The following is a 19,359-nucleotide window of genomic DNA, read 5'->3' as shown; positions in this document are numbered from 1 at the left end:
TTTAGTGATAAACTCATCATTTGTTTGAGTTTTGTTTTGAAGCAAAGTTCTCAAACGTGATTAAGACCCTGTTCACACTGAAACGAATCCGCGTGTCACCGTATCGGAAACGTTCTGCGTCCAGACACGTCGTTTCCGTGTCCACAAGTCCTTCCCTATCCACACAGCTTTGAGCAGATTTATGTTTTATAGAAACTAAACTTGAAACCACATTTGCATAAATTGAGCGCTCAAAAAATTAAATTGCTAAACGGCTACTTCACAAGAGGATGTACCAACACAGACGAGAGAGCAGCAGTGGACCTCTGAAACACACGACTGAAACACACGGACTGAAACACACGACTGAAACACACGACTGAAACACACGAACTGAAACACACGAACTGAAACACACGAACTGAAACACACGAACTGAAACACACTAACTGAAACACACGAACTGAAACACACGAACTGAAACACACACTGAACTGAAACACACGAACTGAACACAACTGAAACACACTGAAACACACGAACTGAAACACACGAACTGAAACACACGAACTGAAACACACGAACTGAAACACACGACTGAACAAACACACGAACTGACACACGACTGAACACACGAACTGAAACACACGAACTGAAAACGAAACACACGACTGAAACACACGACTGAAACACACGAACTGAAACACACGAACTGAAACACACGAACTGAAACACACGAACTGAAACACACGACTGAAACACACGACTGAAACACACGAACTGAAACACACACTGAAACACACGACTGAAACACACGAACTGAAACACACGAACTGAAACACACGAACTGAAACACACGAACTGAAACACACGAACTGAAACACACGAACTGAAACACACGAACTGAACACACACTGAAACACACGAACTGAAACACACGACTGAAACACACGAACTGAAACACACGACTGAAACACACGACTGAAACACACGAAACACACGAAACACACGACTGAAAACACACTGAAACACACGACTGAAACACACGAACTGAAACACACGAACTGAAACACACGAACTGAAACACACGAACTGAAACACACGACTGAAAACACACGACTAAACACACGAACTGAAACACACGAACTGAAACACACGAACTGAAACACACGAGCTGAAACACACGAGCTGAAACTTTGCTGTTCATCTCCACTTAAAAGTCACGGGCCACTCATTTGAGGACAGCGAGGTACAGATTTTAGCCAGAGAAAAGAATTGGTTTGAGAGGAGAGTGAAAGAAGACATTTTTGTTAAGAAAGAGAATCCTTCTCTAAACAGAAATGGACTCAGACACCATCTATCTCCTATTTACAACTCCATCCTCAAACCAAAATCAAAACAAACAAGAGAACAACAGGTGTAGTCAGGTCAGGTCCAGAGGTGTGGAAGCTCCATTATGGACATGAATTATTCCGTTAATTAGACCCCACACCCTGTACAGGTCAATAGGCCGAACTAACAAACACAAACTGTAAACAAGTAGGTGTGTTAGGCTACGTTCAGACTGCAGGGCTTAACGGTCAATTCAGATTTTTTTGTGAAATCCGATGTTTTTTCGAGGTCGTTCACATTTCCAGTTAATTAAATGTGACTTGTATGTGACTCCAGTGTGAACATTAAACGGGCCCAAAAGTGTCCCCGCATGTGACACTGGAGACACGACGACGTCAACCGCAGCGAGCGTCTCTGTGTTTACACAAGTTGTCCAAACATGGACGCAGCATCGAGCACCTGGAGATTTTAAAGTTCCTCTCGTACCGGAGCCAGAACATGAACAACTTACTTGTTTTGAGGAGGAGATTGAGAAGGAGAAGGACGAGGTTTTTGGTCGTGGTGTTTTGTGGTTCAGTCCGTTGAAAGGAACGTGTGGATGTGGAGACGGAGCCAAGAGTGGAGATGTGCTTCACTTCAGTCACACGAGTTCATTAACAATTTTGGTCTGACGAGAAGAACGTTTGTGAACATTTGTGGTTTGTTGATAACGTGTAGGTGGTTGAATGCGCCTTGACCGTTCAGACTGAAGTCACATGTCAAAAGATCAGATATGTATCAGTTTCAGGAGCACATATCCAAGTGTCCTGGGTCAGATTTGAAAAAATCGGATCTGTGTCATTCAGACTGTCATTAAAAAATCAGATACAGGAACATAGAAGCCAAAAAATCAGATTTGGGTCACTTCAGGCTGCAGTCTGAACGTAGTCTTAGTTTCAGTGTAGTTCGCTCCTCCCTGCAGACAGATATAAGGAAGTGTCCACCGGCGTCTGACCAGAACTGAAGAAGCAGCTTGGATGAGCCGCGAAACGTCTTCAACCAAACTAACTTTTGTCCAGTCGACGAACTGAATTTTCTCCTCGCCGTGGATTCTACCTGGACGACTGAGGGATTCTTCTCACACTCACACAAAGACACAGAGAGAGAAATCTTTCCACAAAATTCCACGAGTCTATGTGCTGTTATACGTGTTCTGATACAGCTCACGACATTCAGGAAAGCTTCATTTGGGACTTTTTTAGTATCGGTTCCCGCGAAAATTGAGGTCGAGTTTCGATACTGGTTTTAGTGTCAATTAGTATCTGGATTTTAGTGCCTTTTGGAAAAGAAATATCTCGCTCATAGACACAAAAACATCCCTTGCTATAACTGGATTTGCACCAACATCCTCTTTATAAGACTATTTCTTTTTTAAGAGGTAATCTTTTAGACCAGACTTTGCTCAAACCTTTATGCGGCGTTTTAAAAAATGTAGCACATAATAAAGAATGACTAACGAGTTTTCCCGCAGGCCGTTTGAATATATCACTGATCAGTCCTCATTTACGGAAACTAATATTAAACTTTCAAATGTGAAGTTGGCCCGAAGCGAAACACTGGTGAGTCACGGAATGGGCAGGTCTGCTCATATTTTACTCCAGACTTCGAATGTGAAATCATTACAGCTTCTATTAATAATGAAAGATCGAAGTGATGTTTGTCAAATAAAACGACATCGCCTGATTTTCTAGAAACCAACAGCAGCAGCAGCGGCAGAAACATAAAAAATGAGGAGTAGAACAAGAAGTGCGACATAAATCCAGGTTGTTTTTTGGTGAAGAGTTGTGGTGGGAGTTTCCTGAAGGTTTCAAACAGTAAAGTCACATCTATAATTTAAAACGCACTGTGGAACTTTTCTGTGTTGGTCTCCGTGGAGATGTTCTGGATTTAAACACGAGTATCAATGGAAATTTTATCCATATTTCGATGAATACTTGTACTTCTAGTAGTGATAGTAATAGTGGCAGTGATAAAATTTGCAGTAGTAGTAGTAGGAGTAGGAGAAGTAGGAGTCGGAGTAGGAATAGTAGCAGTAGCAGTAGCAGTAGCAGTAGTAGCAGTAGCAGTAGCAGTAGCAGTAGTAGTAGCAGTAGTAGTAGCAGCAGTAGCAGTAGTAGCAGTAGTAGCAGCAGTAGTAGCAGTAGTAGTAGTAGCAGTAGTAGTAGCAGTAGTACTAGCAGTAGTAGTAGTACTAGCAGTAGTACTAGTAGTAGTAGTAGCAGTAGCAGTAGTAGTAGCAGTAGCAGCAGTAGTAGTAGTAGTAGTAGAGCAGTAGCAGTAGTAGTAGCAGTAGTAGTAGTAGCAGTAGTACTAGCAGTAGTAGTAGTAGTAGCAGTAGTACTAGCAGTAGTAGTAGTAGTAACTTAACAGATTTTTATAAATACTAACCCTCAATTTACACTAAAGCAAACCCAATACTTGACCAAGGATCAAACCAGGTTTAAATCGGATTTGAACCCAGACTAAACCAGGATTAAACCAGGGACTAAAACAGGAACCAAACCAGGACTAAACCCCAGACTAGACCCAGGACTGAACCGGGACTAAACCCAAGACAGTATTTCATCATATCTTGTGTTATTCCATCTTTGAACTGTTGATGAAGGTACAGGATTTTTAAAAAAAAAACAACATTTATTTAAAATGATCAAAATGTTCTTGGAAGGACTGACATATTTTATAGAAATAGTTTCCTTTCATTTTGAAGTAATATTAAAGTATTCAGAAGAAAAAAGCGACAAATGATGTAAAATTCTGCACCTTCTACTTGTTTGTACAATTTTCCCTCCGTTACTTTTCCCTCTGTTACCATGAACTTTCTTAATAAAAAATCTCATGAGTCAAAAAGTAAGAGGTTTTTCATCCTAATCTTGTACCATATGGTAGAAAACTATATGAAGCAAATATTCAAACCAGTTTGTTAAGGATATGTAAGTGAGAACCAAGAGTTATCACTGTTTGGATTTATTGTCCAAAAAGTGCTGCATATTTCATTCCCTCCGTTACCGACATGAGTTTTAAAATTTTTTGTCAACAAACTTGAAAGAATATCACAGGTTTAACTTGACCCTGTTGGAGTGTAACTCTTTTCTACATTCTGATACTTTACTTATTTCAATAGTCCCTCTAGTTTCTGAATAAGAGACATTTGAATGTAAAAAAAATCTGCCTGTTTCCCTCCGTTACCACTGGACCGGACACAGGAGCAGCTCTGTGTCTCTGGTGTAAATTGAAGCTTTTAAAAGTTTGCAGCTCTGCCGACATATCGCTGAAGCTCCTGGTGTAAATTCCCGGAAACTAACTGGGTAATAACTAGTCGCTGGTTGGTTTGTTTGTTTGTTTGTCAGCAGCTCCTACAGCAGCAGCAGCAGCAGCAGCGTCATTAAACTGATGAGTAGCAGAGGTCCGGCGTAACTCATGTATTTCCCCTGACACTTTGGGAAAAAAACAGTGCCGCTTTTGTCCTCTGGTTTTCTATTATTTAACAGATGAACAAATGAAGCCGAGCAGAGCCTGAGGTGAGAGACTGTCCCACTTTTTCACCTCCTACAGCTCGGCGTCTGACACACACTTTTAAACTCGTCTCAGCCGCCTTTTCCGGTTTTGGACAATTACACCAAAATACTGCGAATGTGCGTCAGGTTTTTGAAGAAGTTTCTGTTCCCTTGTGATTTCTCTCTTTCTCGTTTCTTTTTTTTTTTCCTGGTGAGCAGCTGTTTGTTTTGATCCGCCTTCGTTCAGCTGCAGGTGTTTAAATAAAATAACAGATGGAGAGAACCTGCCGCTGTCGTCGTGTCCCAAACAGGAAGTGAGCGCGGTTCCTTCGAGCTCTGGTTGCGATTCGCTTCACGTTGAAAAGTCTTCGCCGATTTCTCTGCGTCCGCTGCAGTGAGCCTCGGCATTCTGGTCTTAAAATGTTTGTTTATTTGGCTGTTCTGTCTCTAAATTAAAGCTGCACTGTGGAACTTTTTGCTTGGAGATGTCTGGAATGTTCCACAGTGTGACTTTAAACGGCTCTACTTTACATTTATTCAATTACAAGTTTTTTTGTTTTTTTTTAGCTCAAAAATACCTAGAAAAACAAACACAAAGGCGTTTTTACTTTGAGCGGGGTCGCCTCTCCACAGATCTAACCTGTAACTTGGCCTGAGACCTGGTTTGGTCTCCATGAAGATAGAAAGGTTTAATGCTACACTGTGGAGCATTTCAGACAAAACAGCAACATCTCCATGGAGAAAAGTGTTTTTACTGTGCTCTGAATTTCAATTATGGTACCTGGTTGCAGTAGTATTTGCAAGTAGTTCTTGCAGTATTGAGAGTAGTATCAGTAGTAGTAGTTGCAGTAGTATTTTGCAGTAGTGTGAGTAGTAATATTTGCAGTAGCGTGAGTAGTAGTTGCAGTAGTACTTGCAGTAGTACTTGCAGTAGTGTCAGTACTAGTACTTGCAGTAGTGTCAGTACTAGTAGTACTTGCAGTATTGTGAGTAGTACTTGCAGTAGTAGTATTTGTAGAAGTAGTACTTGCAGTATTGTGAGTAGCACTCGCAGTAGTACTCGCAGTAGTAGTCCTTGCAGTATTGTGAGTAGTACTTGCAGTAGTACTTGCAGTAGTACTTGCAGTAGTACTAGTACTTGCAGTAGTGTGAGTAGTACATGCAGTAGTAGTATTGCAATAGTAGTATTTGTAGTAGTAGTACTTGCAGTAGTAGTAGTATTGCAGTAGTGTGAGTACTGACCTGTGGGCTCTTGGCTCTGGCTCAGTATTTGTAGTAGTAGTATTCACAGTAGTAGTAGTAGTAGTAGTAGTATTGCAGTAGTGTGAGTACTGACCTGCGGGCTCTTGGCTCTGGTTCAGTATTTGTAGTAGTAGTACTTGCAGTAGTAGTAGTAGTATTGCAGTAGTGTGAGTACTGACCTGCGGGCTCTTGGCTCTGGTTCAGTATTTGTAGTAGTAGTATTCACAGTAGTAGTAGTAGTAGTATTGCAGTAGTGTGTGAGTACTGACCTGCGGGCTCTTGGCTCTGGTTCAGTATTTGTAGTAGTAGTACTTGCAGTAGTAGTAGTAGTATTGCAGTAGTGTGAGTACTGACCTGCGGGCTCTTGGCTCTGGTTCAGTTCAAACTGGATTCCCTTGTACAGTTCTCTGGAGATGAGTCCGTAGGCGACCATCATGACCACACCAGGAACGAAGAAGAGCACGAACAACAGGATCATGTACCTGAAACACAAACAAACAAACACACACACAAACAAAAACACAAAGCATCATGGGAAACGGAGTCTTAGTCTCAGAAAACAAAATGTTGATCGTCATTTTATTTATTTAGATGATCAGGATTTATACAGACAGATTAAACTCATGATGCATGTACTAAACAAGTACTAAACCAGGACTAAACCAGGACTAAACCAGGATTAAACCAGGACTAAACCAGGATTAAACCAGGACTAAACCAGGACTAAACCAGGATTAAACCAGGACTAAACCAGGACTAAACCAGGATTAAACCAGGATAAACCAGGATAAACCAGGACTAAACCAGGACTAAACCAGGACTAAACCAGGACTAAACCAGGACTAAACCAGGACTAAACCAGGACTAAACCAGGACTAAACCAGGACTAAACCAGGATTAAACCAGGACTAAACAAACCAGGACCAGGACTAAACCAGGACTAAACCAGACTAAACAGACTAAACCAGACTAAACCAGGACTAAAACCAGGACTAAACCAGGATTAAACCAGGACTAAACCAGGACTAAACCAGGACTAAAACCAGGACTAAACCAGACTAAACCAGGACTAAACCAGGACTAAACCAGGACTAAACCAGGACTAAACCAGGACTAAACCAGAGACTAAACCAGGACTAAACCAGGACTAAACCAGGATTAAACCAGGACTAAACCAGGACTAAACCAGGACTAAACCAGGACTAAACCAGGACTAAACCACCAGACTAAACCAGGACTAAACCAGGACTAAACCAAGACTAAACCAGACTAAACCAGGACTAAACCAGGACTAAACCAAGACTAAACCAGGACTAAACCAGGACTAAACCAGAGACTAAACCAGAGACTAAACCAGGACTAAACCGGGACTGAACCAGAACTAAACCCAGGACCAAACCCAATACTAGACCCAGGACAAAAACCAGGACTGAACCAGGATTCTAACGAGGACTAGAGCGTGTTTTGTTTTGTGTACAATTGTCACGTTACTTTGCGCGTGTTTAAATATTTAGTGAGTAGATTTTCTGAGTTGTTTTGTTTTTCTCACAGGACCAGATCCTCGTGACGCAGGATTCTGTAAGAACTCTGTCCGGGTTAAACTGTTTAAACTGTCAAAATGTCAACAGCACCCGGACGCAGAGTCCTGATGATGGACACGCAACGAAACGAGAAAAAAAAACAAAAAACTACATGATAATACACACAACTGAGTCTAGAGAGATTTATGTCATGTTATAATGGTATGACCTCGTCCTGTTGTTAGAGTTGGTTTAATGTAAATCATTTTTTTATGTGTTTTGAACCTGCCCAAGGTTTTCTGCAGATGGAAAAAAGCCTGGAGCTAAATCTGGCACAGAGCAACTTTTCTCTCTGCGATTAATGTTTTCTGTGCACTGTCCTTGTTATTAATAATTTACAAAAGTTGGAGTTGTGTTTTGTTTCATTCACACATGTTGAGTAACTCTTTATTCTCTTTGTTCTATAATCTCCAAAGCTCAAAACGCTTTGGTCCCGTGAACAGCTCCTTTTCCCTTTTGTTTTGTGGTAGACACAGGTGGAGCTGAGGAAAAATATATCAATAATATAGTCCTGGGAGTCTGACAGTTCTGTGCAGTATCTTTGCTGTTCCAGTCCTGCACTTTTCTGGACTGAGATGTTCTGTTGTTTTTCCTGGTATCTGCTGTAGTTTCTTCCAGTTTGGGGGTTACAGCCCCGAGTGTCCGATCACCACAGGCTCCACTGATGTCTTCACTTTCCAGGCTTTCTCCAGCTCCTCCTTGAGTCTCTGGTATTTCTCTAGTTTCTCGTGTTTCTTTTTCCTGATATCACCATCACTTGGTGTTGTGATGTTCCACCACGGCTCTGCTCTGTTTCTTCTCCACCAACACTATGTCTGGTTGGTCCATCACCATCCTGTCAGTCTGTATCTGAAGTCCCCCAAAGGTTGTGGGGATGTGATGAACCAACCAGACATTGAGTGCGTATACATGCACATCAATAACCCGGTTATTAGCCATACCCCGGTTCTGTCAGTGTTCATGTTACTGCGTTTACATGCGCACTGAGAAACCGGGACACTCATATCCACGTGTACATGATCAAATGGAGTATCCCGGTTTCTTGACATAATCTTACAAATGCGCAGGCGCAAAAATTAACTTAAATCAATTTCATAAACCAGGAAAAATACAAACCGTGAGCTCCTTTAGCATAAGAAGCTAAGGAGCTACGAGATCTCCCACAATCCACTGTGCAGATTCTTCATTAAAATCTTCTGCATAAATAAACTCAACTTTACAACATATAAACCATAAACACTATAGACACATCAGCCCGTTTGATCAGATCATTCAGCTCTGATCACATTTGTTTACGTTTTACAGAAACGAAACTTAAGACCGTTTGGCTAATTAGCATAAACTGTTAGCGGCGATAAAAACAACTCGCTCCTTGTGTCACTGATGCGATCAGTTTTTTTTGGACTAAATGACACGACTCTGTGGATTATGTGTGTTATTTCTGTGACAGAAGAGGCGCTAATGATGGTAAGTGTGTTCTGTGCATATAGAGTATAGGAGATAGTTCATGTTTTAGCTTTTCAGCGTCACACGAGTGCAGGTCGTACGAGTGCAGATTGTACGTGTGCAGGTTTAGCGCAGCTCTTTATTTTACAGTCATTTCACTCGTTTGGTCACTTTATTTATGTTGGTCAATTTATTTATGTCACTACTGTTGTGGTTAAAGGCTGGAAAGTGTCTTTTTGACGCATGCGCACTCAACTTTATGTTGCAGTAACCGGGATACTGCGTTTACATGCCACAAGTATCCCGGTTACTATCAGAATAAACCAGCTACAGTAACCCGGTTTCTAATAACCGGGTTACTGAAACCGGGTTACTGCGTTTACATGCACCATCAAGAAACCGGGATACTCAAAAAACCCGATCATAACCGGGTTATTGATGTGCATGTAAACACACTCATAGTGGTGATCGGACACTCGGGGCTGTAACCCCCAAACTGGAAGAAACTACAGCAGATACCAGGAAAAACAACAGAACATCTCAGTCCAGAAAAGTGCAGGACTGGAACAGCAAAGATACTGCACAGAACTGTCAGACTCCCAGGTCCTCTGTTAGACGACCCGAGCTGAATGAGGTTGAGAGACCAACCACCGTGGAAGGTGACGATCACTTTTTTTTTTAAATATATGAAACTATGTCATGTCATTCTTCTTCTCGCTCCTTTTGGAGAAATGTGTTTTTCTGTTGTTTACACTGTGTATGTGTAGTAACATGATTATTGTTTCTCTCTTGGCACAAACTCAAAATAAAAAACAATCAATCAATCAAACTTTGCACAAGAAGTGGTTTAACAAAGACTTTTAGCATCACAGACATGATTTAACCTTTATTTTTTACTGAATCGTTTTGAATCAGTTTGAAATATATCGTATCAAATTAAAAGTGAACAGTATCGAGGTGTGTATCGTATCAGCAGCTTCTTAATGATCCTCAGCTCTAGACACAGAGCTGAAATGATCCAAATGATTCTAGTGAAGGTGAGTGAAGTTTAAAAACACAGTGGAGCACTTCCTGTATCGCCACATGACATCACAAGGTGGAACAGAGTGTTTTCAGTGTTTTGAGAGAAGAACTCAGTCTAAATGTGCAGGGTTTGTGTGTTAAACATGTGTGAATGAAACAAAAAACAACTCCAGGTCTGTTACGACATCAGAACATGGATCAGAACATGGATCAGAACATGGATCAGAACATGGATCAGAACATGGATCAGAACACGGATCAGAACATGGATCAGAACACGGATCAGAACATGGATCAGAACATATCGCAGCGTTGGCCCTTTAAAGGTCTAAACGCTCTTTGAATAATTAAAGCGGGGGATTGTTGTGGCCGTGGTCCTGCAGGGGACTGAGGATATTGGCTCTGGCTCTGGTCCTGCATTTTTACACCTACATGGTTTTTGCTTTGTCCCTTTAAATAAATAAATAATTACAAATACAATAATAAAGACGAGGATTAAAACAAAATGGACTTTCTGCAGGTTTTTACTTATTTTATTCTGTTCTGTTCACTTAAACCAGGACTAAACCAGGACTGAACCAGGTTTAGTCCTGGTTTAGACCTGGTTTAGTCTTGATTTTGACCTCAGTTTATTTAGTTCAATTTCAGGCCCTGGTTTAGTCCTGTTTTAGACCTGGTTAAGACCTGGTTTAAACCTGGTTTAATCCCAGATTTAGTCCTGATTTAGTCCTTGGTTCAGTCCTTGGTTCAGTCCTGTTTTAGTCCTGTTTTAGTCCTGCTTTACTCTTGATTTAGTCCTGTTTTATTTTTGTTTTAGTCCTGCTTTAGACCTGGTTTTGTCCTGGTTTAGTCCTGTTTTAGTCCTGGTTTAGTCCTGGTTTAGTCTTGGTTTAGTCCTGTGTTAGTCCTGGTTTAGTTCTGGTTAAGTCCTGGTTTAGTCCTGTGTTAGTCCTGGTTTAGTCCTGTTTTAGTCCTGGTTTAGTCTTGTTTTAGTCCTGCTTTAGCCCTGGTTTAGTCCTGTGTTAGTCCTGGTTTAGTCCTGGTTTAGCCCTGGTTTAGTCCTGTGTTAGTCCTGGTTTAGTCCTGTGTTAGTCTTGTTTTAGTCCTGCTTTAGTCCTGGTTTAGTCCTTAGTCCTGTTTAGTCCTGGTTTAGTCTTGTTTTAGTCCTGGTTTAGTCCTGTGTTTAGTCTTGTTTTTAGTCCTAGTTTAGTCCTTGGTTTAGTCTGGTTTAGTCCTGTGTTAGTCCTGGTTTAGCTTTAGCCCTGGTTTAGTCCTGGTTTTAGTCCTGGTTTAGTCTGTTTTAGTCCTGCTTTAGTCCTGGTTTAGCCCTGGTTTAGTCCTGGTTTGGCTTTAGTCCTGGTTTAGTCCTGTGTTAGTCCTGGTTAGTCCTGGTTTAGTCTCCGTTTAAACTCGTGTGTTTGATGTGTTGGTGTCGTGTGTGATCCACCTGTTCTCATTATGCAGCTTCATCAAACACAAACAAACCGCACGAGCAGATTAATCAAAGACTCAGTGATGTGTGCAAACGTCTGCTCACGCCTTGGTCCTGGTCTAGTCCTGGTTCAGTCCCGGCTTTGGTCCTGTCGTTTAGTCCTGGTCTAGTCCCGGTCTAGTCCTGGTCTAGTCCCGGTCTAGTCCATTTTTAGTGAACAGTTTTAATGTGGTTTATGTGCAAACGTGAATGTACAATTAGTCTGGATTCAGTCCTGGTTTAGTCCTGATGTTGTCCTGGTCTGGTCCTGGTTCAGTCCGGATGTAGTCCTGGTTAAATCCTGGTTTTGCTCCTGTTGTTTAGTCCTGGTCTAGTACAAATTTAGTGAACCGTTTTACGTGGACTGTGTGCAAATACGAACGTTCGTTTAGTCCTGGTTTAGTCCTGGTTTTAGTCCTTTTTAGTCCTGGTTCAGTCCTGATGTAGTCCTGGTTTTGTGGTGGTTAAGTCCTGGTTTTGGTCCTGCCGTTTAATCCTGTCTTGTCCCGGTTTAGTCCAGATTTAGTGAACTGTTTTATGTGGGCTGTGTGCAAGAGTCAACATTAATTAGTCCTGTTGTAGTCCTGTTTGTAGTCCTGGTTTAGTCTTGTTTTGTAGTCCTGGTTTTTTAGTCTAGTCTGTTTTAGTCCTGTTTTAGTGGTCTGTTTTTTTCCTGTTAGTCCTAGTTTAAGTCTAATTAAATTGTCCTGTTTAGTCCTAGTCCTGAGTCCTAGTCCTGCTTTAGTCCTGGATTAGTCATTTATGGTTGTTTAGTTTAGTCCTATTTAGTCTGGTCTGGTTTATGGTCCTGTCTTAGTCTAGATAATCTGATTTTTTAATCCTGTGAACTTGAAATTAGTCCTTGGTGGGTTCTGTCTAGTCCTAGTCTCATTTTTCCTGGCTTGGTTTAGTCCTGTTTTTTTGTCCTGGTTAAGTCTGGTTTCCTGGTTTAGTTCCTGGTCTAGTCTGATTATTTTTAGTCTTGGTACAAGTGTTGGTAGTCTTGTTCTATGTCCTAGTGTTTTTAGTCCTGGTTTGGCCTTGTCCTGTTCCTAGTTCTAGTCTTTTAGTCCAAGTCTGTAATTTATTGCTTGGTCTTGTTCCTGTTTTTTTTTTTTTTTTTGTCCTGGTTTAGTCCCAGTCTAGTCCAGATTTAGATTTAATATGAGTTATGTACAAGTGTGAACATACAATTAATCCTGGTTTAGACTTGGTTTAGCCCTGGTTTTCCTGATGTAGTCCTGGTTGTAGTCCTGATGTTGTCCTGGTTTGGCCTTGTTCTAGTCCTGGTTAAGTCCTGGTCTAGTCTAGATTTAGATTTAATCTGAATTTTGTACAAGTGTGAACATACAATTAATCCTGGTTTAGTCTTTTAAGCGGACCTGCTGTAGTCCTTGGTTTAGTCCCGACGTAGTCTTGGTTTGGTCTTGTTCTAGTCCTGCTTTTGTCTTTTTTTAGGTCTGGTAGTCCTGTCTTAGTCCTCGTTAAATCCTGGTTCAGTCCTGGTTTAGTCCAGATTTAGATTTAACGTGAGCGATGTACAAGTGTGAGCATACAATTAGTCCTGGTTAAGTCTGGGTTAAGTCCTGGTTTAGTCCTGGTTTAGTCCTTGTTTAGACCTGGTTTAGCTACAGGAAAAGTTACCGGTCAGATCTATGGAGAGGCGACCCTGCTCTGAATATAAATGCGTGTTTTATAGGGTATTTTGAGCTATAAAAATATCTGCAATCGATTAGATACAACATAGACGCTTTTAATGCCGTACTGCGGAACATTCTAGGCCTAAACCTCATAAGTTTTATCTCCGGCGAACAGTTTGAGCGCGACAGGACTTGTTTTGGAGCCAGCATCTCTCATTACGGCGACGGCGCAGTTTAAAACAGACGCTCCGGTGACGGGTTTGAAATAATGAAATAAAAGTGAAATGTCAAACGGAACCATCTGCGCGTCACTCACAAATCCTCTTTTATTTTCAGAGTTTGAGGCGGCAGACGCAGTTTTGGCACCGGTTTGGATTCAAGCCACGATCCTGACGTTTACTTCCCCAGAAAAAAAAAAAAAAAACTCCAATTATTCAGTTTTCTCAAGTGTTTATGGCGGCACTTCAAACTTTCTGAAAAAAAAAAACTACTTCTCTAAACTTTTTACTGCTGCTGTTTTACTACGATGAATAATTTAGTCCTGGTTTAGTCCTTATGTAGACCGGATTTAGTCCTGGTTTAGTCCTGGTTTTTGTCCTGGTTTAGTCCTGATTTAGTCCTGGTTTTGTCCTGGGTTTAGTCCTAAAGTTCTGGTTTAGTCCTGTTTTTTATCCTGGTTTTAGTCCTTGGGTTTAAGACTAAGTTCTGGTTTAGTCCTGGTTTATTAATCCTGTTGTATCCTGGTTGTTCTTGGTTTTTGTTCTGGTTTTTATCTAAAGTCCTGGTTGTCTGGGTTTAGTCCTAAAGTTCTGGTGTCTCTGGTTTATGTAGATATATATATGTTAGACTGGATTAGTTCCTTGGTTTAGTCCTTCGGTTTTTCATTTCTCTAAGTTCCTTTGTGTAATTGTGTTTACTTTTTTCTTTGGGTTTATTTGTTCTTTCTTTTTATTTGTTGATTTTTTTTTTAGTTTTATACTCCTTGGTTTTATTCACTGTTTTTTTTATTCCTGTGTTCTAAGAAGTTCTTTTTTTTGTTCCTGTGTGTTTTTTATGTTCCTGTTTTTTTATTTTGTTTGTTTGTTTGTTCTTATTTCTTTTTTAGTTCTTTTCTGTTGGTTTTTTGTTTGTTGCTTTTCTTTTGTTGTTGTTTGTAGTTCCTGTTATTTCGTTATTTTTTTGTTTCGCATTGTTTTTTTTGTTTTGTAGTGCTTCGTTGCTCTTTTTTGTGTTTTTCTTGTGGGGTGTGGTATGGGCCGTTTTGGTTGGTCTTTTGTGTTGTTGTTTTGGTGGTGTTTGTTGTTTTTTGGTTGTGGTTTCTTCAGTTCTGGGGGTTAGATCCAGGGATGTGTTGTTCATTCTGGTGTTGCTTGTTGGTGAGTGTTGTTGTGGTTTGGTATCCGCGTTTTTTGCGTGTCGGGTCTGTTTCGTTTCGGTTTCGGTGTTTGTGTTTTGGTTTCTTTGTAGTTCGTTTGTGGCTGTGAGTCGGTTCTGCATAGTTATTTGGCTTGCGTTTCGTTGCTTTCTTGTGGTGTTTTGCTTCTCTGTGTCCCGGTGTGCGTCTCAGCGCTGGTTGGTTGCCTGTTGACTGCTGGGTGTCTTTTCAGTGGGTTTTATTTTAGTCTTTGCGCTTTTGTCCCGCTCACTCTCGTACGTCGTGGTCTACTTAGTACCCTGATCTCGTGCAGCCGTTGTTTTTATGAGCCGCATTTATGCTTGTGCGTGTCGTTTGTTTTGAGCGTCTGTGTTCGCTGCATGGTTGTCCCCGGCTTGCTGTATCTCTACGTGTTTGTTATTGGTTTGGTCTGTTTGTTTATTTTGTTTGAGTTTCATGAGCCGCTTGGTGGTGTGGGAGCTTCGTGCTTTCGTTCTTATGCTCGGGCCTCCGGTTTGTCTTTCTGGTTCTTGCATTGTATATTAGTTAATTTTGGCCGTGCCATTCTCGCTACTTCGCCACGGGTACCTCCCTTTGCTCTGTCCTGGCTGCTGTCCGTTTCTCCGTGCTGTCCTGTCACGCGTCCTGGCACTGGCTCGTCGGGTCTGGCTACTCCCAGCGGTGTTCTTTGCTGCTGTGTGGCCTCTTTGTCTGGGTAGGTTCCACCTCCCCTTTTGGGCTTTCAGCCTCACCGTATGACGCGGCTTGTGGTGCTGGCCCCCGACATAGTGTTGGTGGAGCAGACCGAAGCGCCTCTTGGTGGACCTCCCCCTGCTGGTACTCCAGGCCCGACACAGCCAGCGACTCAGCGATGGAGGGCTTGGCGGCACCTGGGTGAGACTATCCGGAGCTGTGGTGCTCTGAACAATCGGGGCTGACCCCACTGGAGAACACTAAGCAAGATCAGAAAAACAAAAGACTCTCAGTCAGAAAAGTGCTGGACTGGACAGCAAAGATACGCAGACAGTCAGACTCCCAAGGACTATCTATTGCTATTTTTTCCTCGCTCTAACCTTGCTACCACAAACAAAGAAGGAGCTGTTCCTTAAGTTCATGGTTATTAATACTTAAAAGTTCTGGTTTAAGGGCACCTGGTTAGTCCTGGGTTATTTGGGACCAAGAGGGTTTTTGATGCCTTTGGATGGTTTACTGAAAGAGCTAAAGTATACGACGTCTACTCAGACATTGTGTTGAATTGAAACAGACAAATCCTCCAACATTTTGTAAATTCTTAATAAACAAGGACATGTGCACTAGGAAAACATATTCGCAAGTGGAGAAAGTGCCTCTGTGCCAGATTTAGCTCCAAGGTTTTACTTTGTCCATAATCTGCAGAAAACCTTTGGGGCAGGTTCAAAACAACAACATAAAAATGATTTACATTAAACCAACTCTAACAACAGGATTCGATAAGGCATACCTAATTATAGACATGAACATAAATCATCTCTAGATTCAGTTGTGTGGTTAAATTTATCAATGGTTAGTTTTTTAGTTTCTTTTTCTCGTTCCCGTTTGCGTGTCTCTCATATCGAGGACCTCTGGCGTCGGGTTGCTGTTGACATTTTGACAGTTAAAGAACAGTTTAACCCGGTACCGATGTTTACAGAAAAGTCCTGGCGTCCACGAGGATCTGGGTCTTGTGTAGAAATAACAAAACACATCTTCAGAAAATCTACTCTAAGACTAAACTTTTGTAAACACGCGCAGGGTAACAGTTGAACAAAATGTACACCCAAAACAGCGATAACACACGCTCCATAAAGTCTAAACCAGGACTGAACCTCAGTGGCTTAATAGAAATCCCTCAGAAGTATACATCCAGGTCATTTTGGAACTCACTATGTCCCCGGTATTAGGTTTCTGGTTACAGATAAACCAGTCCGGACTTTTTAGATCCAGGTATTACCGTGTCTGGTTTACGGCTCTAGTTTAGTTCCTGAGAACCAGTTTGTACTAGATTCCTGGTTTAGGTCACCCTGGATCTATAAGTCCCTGGTTTAGTGCGTCCTATTTAGTCTGGTTTTAAGTCTAGGTTTACGTCTGGTTTAAGATACTGTTTCGGGTCTTAGCGTTTTAAAAATCTCGGTTTAGCTCTGGTTAGTCCCTGGTTTAGGTCTCATGTTTAATCCTGGTTTAGATCCTAGTTGCCTATTGACTGAGCTGGTTTATTCTCTGGTAATCCTAGGTCCTCACTTGGTTATAATCGGTTTAGTCCTTGGTTTAGGTCCTGTATTAACCAGGACTAAACCTCCTGAGTTTAGTTCCGTTTAAAAGTCCTGGCCTATGTTCTAAGTAGACCTAGTGGTATTTTAAGAAGCCAGGTACTACATAGCTCTATGTTATAGGCACCACCGGATTTAGCGATCCTGTGCTTATTAAGATCCAGCCGTCATTTGAACGTTTTAGCCCCGGTTTAAGGGTGCGCGCAGTTAGGTGAGGCTTTTAGTGCGACGGTTTAGAGTACCTGCGTAATATTTCACGCGGTTCTCCAACACAAGTCCTTAATAGGCACTGGTTTTAATCTCCGGTTACTTACCTGAGTATCCGGGTCTAATCCACACCCATGGGTCTTTTTTGTGTCTCCTAATTCTTGTCGCTTTGCAGCAGCAGTAGTTCTTGTGTAATGTCTGTGTATAATATGCGTTCCCACACTTTGTGTGGTTTTGTAGTGAGACGAAATGAATATAGTTGTTTTTCCCATTGTTCGTATTGTTTGTTTGTATCCCTGAAGTATCAGTTTTGATGTATAACTTTGGTTAATCGTGGACAAATAACTACCAGCCTGACGTTTACTCCCATGTGTATTACTGCCCCCTCGCGTTCTTCTGATCCTGGCAGTTTTTAATCCTTGGATTTAAGTCCTTGGATTTAGTCGCGACTTAATCTCATCTACCGCACAGTTACAGGGTTTTTTTCTGCTCGGTGTCGGGTTTCAGATAAGTGGTGGCTTATTTTTTTTTTTTTTTAGTGCCGGGTGTGTTGTGAGTGAAAGTTAATGTCGCCGCGCTCGTTGTGTAATACTTGCCGGGCTCGCATGTGTAACGGGATGCCACTGTGAATATTTGATAGGACAGTCTCCCGATGCGGTTATAGTATGCCACTCGCTGGATTAGGGACCTTTCCTGGTTTCTTGCTCTTTAACTCCCACAAAACTCTTCAGACTCATTACAGATAAATAACTCCGGTCCAATTTACGAGAAGAAAATACAGAGTGAGAAAAAACGAGTCTGAGAAAGTCCAGAGACAAGAACCAACACGAGCAGAATCTGAACAATATATGTCAAAATTATAAATACTTTTTAATTATTTCACTTTTTAGTTCATGCATGTTCGTTTTATATCGTCTTAATTTTACACAGCCTTATTTTTTTTTTATTTTGATTGTGTAAAAATAGCAACAATTTCTGTGGAAAACTAAAGTCCTGGTTAAAAGGAGTAAATTGGGACTAAACCTGGACTAAACCAGGTTAAAACAGAGTCGAAATCAGATCTAAACTATCACTAAACCAGATCTGAACCAAGACGAAACCAGGACTAACCCAGGACTGAGCCAGGTCCAGACCAGGTCTAAACAAGGACTAAACCAGGACTGAGCCAGGTCTAAACTAGGACTAAACAAGGTCTAAATTAGGACTAAACCATATCTGAACCAGGACTAAAACAGATTAAAACAGGGACTAAACCAGTTCTAAATCAGAACTAAACCAAGTCTGAACCAGGACTAAACAAGGACTAAACCAAGTCAGACCTTGGACTAAACTGGGTCTAAATCAGGTCTAAATCTAGGACTAAACCAGGCCTAAACTTGGTCTAAACTAAGCCGTACCTTCTGCACCTAAATGTACAGGGCACAGAGTGTGTGTGTAACTCAGAAGTACAGAGTGTGTGTGAACAGGGCGCAGAGTGTGTGTGAACAGACGTGTGTGTCACTGACCAGGCCTGCTCGGCGGTGCCGCTGGGCCAGATGAGTCTGCACATGTGACCTTTGACCCCTCCGGGTTTGTTGAAGCTCTTGATGGCGCTGAACACCGGGTACGGCACCATGAGCAGCAGGGACAGAGCCCAGGTCAGAGCGATGACCCTGTAGGCGTGAGAGCGCGTCTGCCACGAGCGAGACTTCAGCGGGTTACAGATGGCGCTGTACCTCTCGATCGCTATGGCAACCAGGCTGAAGGTGGAGATGCTCACGGAGATGCCTGCGACGAGAAAAAAAAAACATTTAAAAGAAGCAAAACGAGCTCATCAGGAAGGATCATTACAGCATTCTATACGCCAGTTATGTTTAACGCTGCCTCTCCACAGATCTGACCTGTAACCTGCTCTGGTCTGGTCTCCATGAAGATAGAAAGGTTTAATGCCACACTGTGAAACATTCCAGACAAAGTAATAACATGTCCAGAAACAACATTCACAGTGTTATGTTTAATTCATGATACTGTCCTTTTGTTTACGTCCCAGAGCGTCAAAGTGTCCAGTTTATGTGTAAAGTCTGTGGACGCGCGTCTGGGACGTCCTGCGTGTTTGCGCTGTGAATTTGAGCTTTCTGGTACCGAGGCTCTTGACGTGCGTCCAGGGCGTCAGCGTCAGAAGTTGAAAATGCTGAACTTTTCACGTCAGACGTGTCGCGTCGACCAATCAGGGACTTTATTATCAGGAAAAGAGAAAGACCCAAGAA

The 19,359-nt window shown here is 41.8% G+C and overlaps 1 protein-coding gene across 1 annotated transcript in view; it reads right to left on the bottom strand.

Moving 5' to 3' along the window:
• LOC110163251 (cholecystokinin receptor-like) overlaps nt 1–19,359 on the bottom strand; it is an 82,125-nt gene that overhangs the window by 6,613 nt on the left and 56,153 nt on the right. Inside the window, exons 3-4 of the mRNA XM_055163728.1 lie at nt 18,619–18,880; nt 6,441–6,568 (exon numbers count right to left, since the gene is read on the bottom strand). Coding sequence (XP_055019703.1) covers nt 6,441–6,568; nt 18,619–18,880 — 390 coding nt within the window. The remainder of the gene's footprint in view (nt 1–6,440; nt 6,569–18,618; nt 18,881–19,359) is intronic.

The sequence above is a fragment of the Boleophthalmus pectinirostris genome, unplaced genomic scaffold, assembly GCF_026225935.1.
Source record: "Boleophthalmus pectinirostris isolate CB_2022bp ecotype Guang Dong unplaced genomic scaffold, ASM2622593v1 HiC_scaffold_11, whole genome shotgun sequence".
In the NCBI taxonomy this organism is placed as follows: Eukaryota; Metazoa; Chordata; class Actinopteri; order Gobiiformes; family Gobiidae; genus Boleophthalmus; species Boleophthalmus pectinirostris.
The sequence above is the reverse complement of the archived record's forward strand: the minus strand, read 5'-3'. Positions and strand labels throughout refer to the sequence as shown.